The following is a 10,515-nucleotide window of genomic DNA, read 5'->3' on the forward strand; positions in this document are numbered from 1 at the left end:
GACAAGTTGGAGCTACTTTGGATCTTTCAAGACTTTTAGATATTATATTATGGTTTTAATTTTTAAAGTCGGATCGCACTGATGGCTTAGCCCAGGCTGTATTTTCAACAGGTGATGTGGAGTCAACCGTATTTAGAAGGGTTTGTTTAATAAGTAAGAGAGGCTGTTTGTTTATCTCTTAATGAGACTTTTAATGGTTCAGACATCTTAGTGATTCAACATTTAATGGTTCAGACTGTTTGTTTTGCAAGCAGATGTCCGAATGGTTCAGACATTTGCCTCTGAATGGTTAAGCATTATACAGAGTCTGAATCTAATCTGAATTGGTCAGACATTTTCCAGTGAACGGTTAAGTATTATACTGGCTCTTAATGGTTAAGACCTCTTACTGGTTCAGCACTTAACCATTCAAAAGTTGCCGAACGACCCCTAAGCTAATATAAATTGATATTTTATTTGGACATAAACACTTTCTTTCTCATTATCTCACTTTAGGCTATTATCCTGTTCTACTTTTTAGAAACAAATAGAATTAGTACCCGCCGCACACATATGAAGTGTAAAACATAGTTAGGTCACTAACGTGTTGTGACGGCATGGTGATCGCAACACCAACTTCGTAATAACAGGTTAACAAACTTTCTTTACATATAATTAAGACACCAATGGTGGGAAGAGTTTATAAATTAGAATACAAAATGAGTACCAAAATTTTGATCCACACTTTTATTTCCTTCCCAAGTTATTCCATCATACGAGGGTTGACCTCCACATCCCATGGGCTTCCATCCCTCTGCAATGTCATTCAAAACATACTGCAACATTACTGTAAAGTAAAAAAGTCAATCAGCAAAATATTAACATCTCAAAACATACTGCAACATAATGCCACATGATCATCTCGGCTGCCACGTCAGGACACATAAAAATCACATCTTTCGTCAAACCGAAACTCATCATCATAGCCTCCTAATACACACACATATCATAACCTTTAGAAAAGCCAAGTGTTTTTCCATTCACATAACACAAAACGCCATAGCACGAAAATCGACCCATCAACTTATAAAACACAGGTAGATACATATAGCTCTATTCTAAGAAAATAATAGTGCGTACACCAGATAATAAAAATAATAGTGTGTAAATAATACCTTCACTCTATTCTAAGAAATATTGTTCGGTCCCCTTATTTATAGCTCCAATATCATTAAAGGTACCAAATTCATTGTTAAAACCATTTTTCATTGTTAAAACCCAACACAGTTGCAATCAAAGATACCAAATTCGTTGTATGAAACTTATTAAATAAAACTAACAATTGATCTTAATGGCTATCCTTAATTAGTAAGCAACTATGGTCTCTTATTTAAGCTAATAGTGCCAATCATCAGATCACCACATAAACTCCATCAATGACACTTATGAACAAACTACAAAGAAACATCAATATATATGTGCGCAAGCGTGTGTGCAAGTGTATGCACACATACACACACATAACTCAATTCGACCTCGATCAAATAGTAAATTTGCTGGTAGTAATAAGTTGAGATTAATCTCAGAACCGGGTTCATTTGTTGCAGGAGTTATCAGTCTACTATTTTAACATGTGTAAATTCTTACTTCATGAATTTGGTGCTACTTTTTTTCAGATAAGCAAGCCAAATATGATGGAGTATATTGTACATATTTTAATAGGGCTGTAAACGAACCGAACGTTCAATGAACAGTTCGTGAACCGTTCGGCGGGAAGTTCGTTTATGTTCGTTCGTTTAATAAACGAACAAACATGAACACGAAATTTCGTTCGATTAGTTAAATGAACGAACATGAACAGAGGTCTCGTTCGTTCGATTGTGTTCGTGAACGTTCGGTAAGGTGTTCGTGAACGTGTTCGTGAACATTCTTTGATTTGCGTTCGTTATATTTCATATAATAGTAACCAAGTTTTAAGAGTGTTCCAATTAAGTCACTCATAAAAATTTTTGTTCTAATTAGGTCATTGAAGTTTTATTTATGTTCTAATCCTATACTATTTACCTGAATAGCAGGTAAACTATTCTATGTGGCATTTATATAGGTTTTCTTCACTTAAAAATTCAAAGAATTCTTGTCATGCTACCATGGCTTCTCTTAAAGGGACCCATGAATCATTCGGTATCACCATTATTTTGTGTAAATCTAAGCAATAAAAGACAAAAATAAAAATAGATAACCAAACTAAAATCAAGAAAACAATGGTAACAAAGATGACAAGTGAATTGGAATTAAAATTGAGGATGCAAATTAAGAGATTCGAGAAAAAAAGAAGGTTTGTAAAATTCATGCTGACCTCCAGTTTAATTGTTGACGCTTCAAGATTTAAAAAAATGCAATTTAATTGTATTATTTCATGTAAATAAACATATGGTGTCAGCATAATGAAACCTTCTGACGACATCGACACCATACTTCAATTTTTAGGAATAAAAAAATGCAATTTTAATTTTTTTCAAGATTTAATTGTTGACACTTCAAGATTTAGAAAAATGCAATTTAATTGTATTATTTAATTGTTGTCTTTCTTCAAGATTTAAAAAAAATGCAATTTTAATTTTTTTTTTGTATTTTTAATAGAAATATCGCAATTTATTTAAAAAGATAATTGAAATTTTTAAATCCATGTTGACGCTTATAAGCTATGTCAACATATTTTTTTTAAACCTAAATAAATGATATCTAGGATCTGTGACCTTCTATTTAGGTAAAATATCTAGAATTGGAACATAAATTAAACTTTAGTGACATGATTGTAACAAAAAAATTTATAAATGACCTGATTGAAACACTCCTGAAACTTGGTTACTATTTAACAAAGTTATCCCTTTAATTGAAGATTTTTGTACTTTCTTATATTTTATTTGTACTTTTTATATTATTAAACTTTTATTTATTTTATTTCCCTAACAATTAAACTAGGAAACCCAATTTCACCTTGTTTATGCATCATTTTCCTTTCATTTCTCATTATTTACATCCACGAATACAATCGACATCCGTTCCACAATAAGGGATTCAAGTTCGAGTGCTACTATCTGGGTCATCTATCTTTATCCTTCGCCGCGGTCGCCAAATTTATGTGTGTTCATTTGTGTTCGTGAACCGTTCGCGAACACACTCATTTCCTTAATGAACGAACACGAACATAAAATCTCGTTCGGTAAGTGTTCATGAACCGTTCGTGAACACATTTATTTTCTTAACGAACGAACACGAACAAGGCCTTGTTCGTGTTCGTTCGGTTCGTTTACAGCCCTATATTTTAAGATGCGGTTACTATAGCATATAACCAAGTTACTTGCAGCAGTGACATTATTTCACATAAGAGCTAAAAGCTATGTACCACAAATCCATCAGTTTTAAAATACGAGAAAATATTCACTTGAAGTGATGGAAACTTAGTTACCTCGTGTCTTGCAAGTAGAAGATTGTCTGCTTCAGTCTTGATTTCAACAAAACTTAGAATATATACCATACAAAGCCTACTGCAAAAAAATAAATAAACAAATAACTAAAAAAGCCCAAGCATTTCTAGAATAACTTTACCTATAAGAATCAGATTTATGTGGACACGAAATTAGCAACGGAAAATTCATACCTGAGATCGATAACAGATGTATCATCGCAACAAATTTCGTTTAATTTAAGAGCTCTGTTTCGCGATCTCAATTGCAGAAGTAGGCTACCGTATAGGGACGACGCAAACGACGGCGTACCGCCGTGGTTCCGCCGCCTGTTGTTGGCCTTTCTCTTTTTTTTTTCTCCAATCGTTGTCTTCGTTAGAAACCCTAAAGTTTGTTTTCGAGCCTTTTTAACCGATTTCATCTCTCTCATGTCGGCAACGATGGCCGTTTCTGTAGCTTCTCTGTGTTGACAGAGAATAGAAAAGGGTTTTGGGAGGAAGAATAGATGATGGGTTGTTTTGGGGAAGAAAGAGATGATGGACAGATGGAGTGTTTGGCACGTGTATGAAGTAGGATCACATATCCAATTTTTTTTTTTTGGAAAACACCCAAAGCTAAGGGTACAACTACCCTTAGCCTAAAGTGGTTGCTTTTTAATAAGGTTTTAATTAGTGGAAGTAAACCACGGGGGCATTGACATCCAGAACTTTAAACATAAAAAGGCCATGTAAAAAATTTGTGTCATAACGTTAATAAAAATAAGCACACCGTAGTGATAAATTCAAAATTTTTATATCATATTTTAAAGTTTGTCAAAGGAAAACAAAAATAATATGTAAAAAAAGTTTAAAGCAACTCTGGTAGCTTGTACATTTATGCTTCGACGAAAAACACATTATTATGCACAACTTGGCTTTGATTATAATTCAGACTATTTTTAAATATCATAACATATACTCCCTCCGTCCCATATTAAGTGTCCAATTTTGACTTTTCAAGTCTTTTTCTTTCAATTTTGACCGTAAATATCTTAGAGATAAATGTAATAATCCCTTTCCTTTAAAGGAATACAATCTTACCACCGTAAATCCAATTCATTCATATATTTTATATCAAGTGTTACGTAACACATACAAAAAAAATCTACGGTCAAAGTTGAAAGAAAAAGACTTGGTAATTCAAAATTGGACAATTAATATGGGACGGAGGGAGTATTTACTTTTAATATGATCAAAAAAAGATCTCAATAATTCTTAGTACAATCTTCTATACTATATAATAAAAGAAACCATTTTGAGGACACTTGCCATTATATTAGGCCATGTTTTATGGATAATTATTATTTTAGCTTAATCTTTTCTAATTAATTATAAATAATACTCTTACTAAATATTATTACTTTTATATTTATCTATTTACTTCAAATTCAAACTTAGTTATCTAATTTGATATTAGAGTAAATTATGATTTTGGCCCATGTGATTATATCACTTTTACCCTTTTAGCCTAAAAAGTAATTTTTTAACATCTAAGCCCTCAACATCTTTTTTTCTAATCTTTTTGGACCCCAACGTCTTTTTTTTTTTAACCATTTTGGCCCCTAAAAGTAAATGGGTGGGGTTAGTGTTAGGGGCCAAAAGGGTTAGAAAAAAAAAGACGTTGGGGGCTAAGATGTTAAAAGATTCATTTTTGGCTAAAAGGGTAAAAGTGATATAACCACATGGGCCAAAATCGTAATTTACTCTTGATATTAACTATATATTTGAACGTTTTGTTTAGTTTGGTATCAAATAGATTTTACGAAACTTAAAATAAAATTAACTAATATTATTTATCATTTCTACATTTACAAGTTTTAAATAAAGAGTTAATTTATTGAGAGTTCGTAACATTTACAAGTTTTAAATAAAGGGATCTTCACAATCACCATATCCATCGCGTATCGAGTATTATCCATTAGTATTTTGAAAGACATGACTTTTTTTATTATTGGTATATAAATTAGATTTATTAAACTCGTGTAGTACACGTGGTTTTCTTAAAGATATACCTTTTTTATTATTTACTATACAAAAATTACATTTATTCGACCCGTGTAATACATGAGGTTTTTTAAGATATATCTTTTTATTATTTGATATATAAAATTAGATTTATTTAATTCGTACAATATACAAGGGTTTTTAATGATATATTATTTTTATTATTTAGTATAGAAAATTACATTTATTCAACCCGTGTAATACACATATTTTTAAAGGTGTAACCTTTTTATTATTTGGTATATAAAATTACATGTATTCAACCCGTGTAATAAATGAGGTTTTTTAAAAATGTGTTATTTTATTATTTGGTAAACAATATTCTATTTATTTAACCCGTGTAATACACGTGGTTTTAAAGATATAACTTTTTTATTTGGTATATAAAATTATATTTATTCAACCCGTACAATATGGTTCTTATAGATATAAATATTTATTATTTAATATATAAAATTATATTTATTTAACTCGTGCAATAAAAGAGGTTTTTAAAGACATATTGTTTTATTATTTAATATATAAAATTCATTTATTCGACCCATGTAATACACGGGGTTATAACCTAGTTAAATATATTTTAAACGCATAGATGTATCGATAATTTCTTATACAATCACAAAAGTATAGGTGTAGGGCCAGTCTTAAGGAGAGGAAGGGTGGGCGGACTTAAGGCCCGCTATCCCACCCGAAATTTTTCTTAAGTTACATATTTAAACACGATAAAGTAAAAAAAAAACTAACTATACCTATTAGTTAGCCCAATAGCCCATTTAAATTAGAAAATTAAACCCAATAACTCAACAACCTAATACCTAATTAGTCCATTACCTACTAAGGAGCCCAAATTTAAATCCGAGTAAATTACAAGTTTTGTCCTTTATGTTTACATCAAATTTCAGGCACTGTCCTTTAACGCAAAAGTTGACAGGCGCTGTCCTTTACCTTTCAAAATCTTGCACGTTTTGTCCTTTAGGCCAAACCCAGTTAGATTTTTTGGTTAAATCTAGTCATATGCAAGGCACATGGGGGTACTATTGTAATTTCACCATTCAAGGGACTATTATGTAAGATAAATTATATCAAGGGGCTATTATATAAAAATAAAACAAAATAATTTAAATATTATTTTTATAACCATATATATATGTTTTAAAAAATACTAGAGTAAACTGTCATTTTGGTCCCCATGGTTTGGTCAACTTTGCCAATTTAGTCCAAAACTCAAACTTTTTGCATCTGGGTCCCTATGGTTTCAGTTTTATTGCCATTTTGGTCCAAAAATGAAATCTGATCATATTTGTCTTATAAAATGCTGTTATTTTGTCATTTTCTGCAGGGGCAAAATGATCATTTCTTTTTTATAAATAAATACCATATTTTATAAGACAAATATGACCTGATTTGCCCCTGAGGAAAATGACAAAATTGCAGGATTTTATAAGACAAGTATGACCAGATTTCATTTTTGGACCAAAATGGCAATAAAACTGAAACCACAGGGACCCAGATGCAAAAGGTTTGAGTTTTGGACTAAAGTGACAAAAGTAACCAAACCTCAGGGACCAAAATGACAGTTTACTCAAAATACTATTACTGTTACAACTATAAATATTTTTGTATATATTTATATAGAAATCAACAACCATCATGCCACCACCCTCTACCACCACCATTCATCATCTACAACCACCATCACCACTACCCTCCACCGCCATCTCCAAATCAACAAAAACCGCCATCTCCAAATCAACAAAAACCACCGACACAACCACCACCCTTCATCATCCACCACCATCTCAAATCAACTCAACAACCTAAAAACCCCCAAAACCAAAAATCCCCAAAAACCCTAATGAGTCTCCGACCAATAACGAGTCTCCGGCCACAACGATTCTCTGGCCACCACCGAGTCTCTGGCCACCACCGAGTCTCCGGCCACCACCGATTATCTGGCCACCACCGAATCTCCTACCACCCACTGACCACCCAACTGCAACCGGCCTTAACAACACCTCCACCGCCGCCCGTAACGCCACAACCACCACTCGCCATCCACCCACCAACCACCTGCAACCGGCCTTAGCACCACCTCCACCGTCGCCCCTAGCACCACAGCCACCCACCACCTACCTACAACCAAACCCACCACAACCACCTGCCACATCCACCATCAAAAGTCAGATCGTGTGATAGAGAGAGTGTTTGTGAGAGAGAAAGTTTAGAGAGAGAGAAAATAGGAAGAGGAGTTTCAGTTTCCCTGAGAGATAAAAGAGAAAGAATGGGGTGAGAGAGAAGTTAACTTTATTTATATGATTTTTATATTTTATAAAACAGTCCTTGAATATAAGTTAGTTACACAATAGTCCCTTGAATGGTGAAATTACAATAGTACCCTCATGTGCCTTGCACATGACTAGATTTAACAAAAAAATCTAACTGAGTTTGGCTTAAAGGACAAAACGTGCAAGATTTTGAAAGGTAAAGGACAGTGCCTGTCAACTTTTGCGCTAAAGGACAGCGCCTGAAATTTGATGTAAACATAAAGGAGAAAACTTGTAATTTACTCTTTAAATCCATTACCCAAAAAACTAAACGTGAGAATTGAATTTTCTTTTCCATCTACCTCAGCATGATTTTTAGTTAATAAAACAAAAATACTAATACTTTTTTTTTGGTATAGTTACTCTAATAGAAGAAAATTATATGCAATTAATTTAGAGTGATTATATAATTATTCAATAATTATATAATTTTGTTTAGATTTTAGGACTAAAATACATCTATACTATATAATAAAAGAAACTTGCATTGGGAGACATGTCATTCAATGAGCACTCGTATATCTTTTTTTCCCGCTCAATGCCCAAACCCCTATGTGGCTCAAGACGCGCACCAAAAGAAACCCGACCCTATTACAAAAATTAGATCACCCTCAACGTTTACACCTTCATTCTTTCACCAAAACCCTAATACGCGTATACGCCATTCACTCTGCCTCACTCTCTGCCGATTCTCTCCCCTTCAAGCATCACATCTCTCATTCTATCTTTAGGGTTTGTTGTTGTGGCGTGAGAAGGAAAAGATGTGGAGCGCTATGATTGTTTTTTAGGTTTTGTTGTTGTGTCGTGAGATACAAAGAGGAATAGCGGCTCTGCCCTATCATTTGTTGTCATTTTAGATGTTAAATTTGGGATGGTAATATGATTAAAAGTAGGTATTTTTGAAGTCCTGTTAGTGCCATCGATTTTATGACTAAATATTTTTTTTAAGATTCAATGTAATGCCTAATTCTTAGTCTTAACATGTTGACATATTTTGTGAAGAGGCATCTTCATGATTAAACAATAAACCTTCATCACTAAAATGGTTTTTTTTCTTTAAATGTGTTACTTTTCTTTTAGTGAAATGCAAGTTCATTAAAACTTTCCTACAGATCGCGTAAGTGCTTGAAAGATTGTTACAACTTTTTGTGATGTTCTTCTCAAGTTAAAATAAAATAATGCATATATCAAAATGTAAGTGATCACTCTGTGGTCAATCTGCTCAGTGTTCTCAAAAATTTTAAGCGGAGCCTCATGGTTTGGTGACTTTTTAGCACCTCATATACAAGTGGGATTAAGTTGAAGCATAAGTGGTTCATTTAAAGATAAAATATATATAATATATTTTTTTGACTGCGAGAATAGAAACTTGCTACAACATTAAGTGACTGGTCCGGTAGATCGTAGTAAATGTTTTATAGTAATCATGAGTCAACCAGTTAGATAATAAGAAATAAGTGTTGTAAAGTTGTTGGAAAATGATAATTAAAGTTGCTTAAAAATCGATGTTGCAGGTGTTATAAAACGATGTAAATAAATGTTTTAAATTCGAAGTGGTAATTTGAACTTTGAAGTATAACATACTTACTTGAGAATATTAATGAGAATTGCAACCCGTTTTCATAACCCGTAAATGATAAGATTAAATGTTTTAAAAATGTTATTAGAGCTTCATGATGGAATGCTATTTTATCAAGTAATATGCTATTTTATACCATGGTTGACAAGATTTTGATGTGTGAATTAAAAATATAGATTTTGATGACCTTGGTGTGTTTTTTTTGACTGCGAGAATAGAAACTTGCTACAACATTAAGTGACTGGTCCGGTAGATCGTAGTAAATGTTTTATAGTAATCATGAGTCAACCAGTTAGATAATAAGAAATAAGTGTTGTAAAGTTGTTGGAAAATGATAATTAAAGTTGCTTAAAAATCGATGTTGCAGGTGTTATAAAACGATGTAAATAAATGTTTTAAATTCGAAGTGGTAATTTGAACTTTGAAGTATAACATACTTACTTGAGAATATTAATGAGAATTGCAACCCGTTTTCATAACCCGTAAATGATAAGATTAAATGTTTTAAAAATGTTATTAGAGCTTCATGATGGAATGCTATTTTATCAAGTAATATGCTATTTTATACCATGGTTGACAAGATTTTGATGTGTGAATTAAAAATATAGATTTTGATGACCTTGGTGTGTTACGGATTACTTGGTTATTATGCGGACCACATATGGAGTTGGTGAATTATGGAAACGACTAAGAAAGGTTTTTGTTGCTGAAGGTCTTAGTAAGATTATGTGGAATAATTTGGAAGTTTCAACTGAAATTTTATACAATCAAATCTAACATGGTAAAATCAGTTGTTTGAGATATTACCAAAATAGTGATTATTTACAAGGGATTAAAATACTACAAATCAAGGTATGGTATATGTTTACATAATAAAGTGAGCTCTACTCATCGATAAAGGTATTACTTGATTTGTACAATTTTTTAATTTGGAGCTAAAAGTATCACTAGGTAACCTTACCCTATATATTGAAGGACTTGTGATAAATATTTTGCAGAACTAGCAAATGTGTGGCTTATATTGTGTGGTCAAACAATGATACATGATACAATAGTGTGCATTGTCTCTACCAATTTTATGGTTTTTAGACTTGAAGAAATCAATGAAGAAACTTTTATAATCT

The 10,515-nt window shown here is 32.3% G+C and overlaps 1 protein-coding gene across 4 annotated transcripts; it reads right to left on the reverse strand.

Moving 5' to 3' along the window:
• Positions 1-553: 553 nt before the first annotated feature.
• LOC110929232 lies at positions 554-3,995 on the reverse strand. 4 transcript variants are annotated; one of them, XM_035987498.1, is made up of 5 exons: positions 3,641-3,995; positions 3,508-3,524; positions 3,449-3,468; positions 877-969; positions 554-793 (listed from the first exon to the last, which is right to left on the reverse strand). In XM_035987498.1, exons 1-5 carry the CDS (start codon positions 3,874-3,876, stop codon positions 743-745), a joined length of 417 nt encoding a protein of 138 aa, XP_035843391.1. In that variant the 5' UTR covers positions 3,877-3,995; the 3' UTR covers positions 554-742. The 4 variants fall into 4 exon arrangements, with proteins under 4 accessions (XP_035843391.1, XP_035843390.1, XP_022028062.1 ...); XM_035987497.1 differs by having other exon boundaries at positions 3,508-3,527; XM_022172370.2 differs by having other exon boundaries at positions 3,449-3,524; positions 3,641-3,993.
• Positions 3,996-10,515: the final 6,520 nt, after the last annotated feature.

This window comes from Helianthus annuus, chromosome 3 (genome assembly GCF_002127325.2).
Source record: "Helianthus annuus cultivar XRQ/B chromosome 3, HanXRQr2.0-SUNRISE, whole genome shotgun sequence".
Classification (NCBI taxonomy): domain Eukaryota; kingdom Viridiplantae; phylum Streptophyta; class Magnoliopsida; order Asterales; family Asteraceae; genus Helianthus; species Helianthus annuus.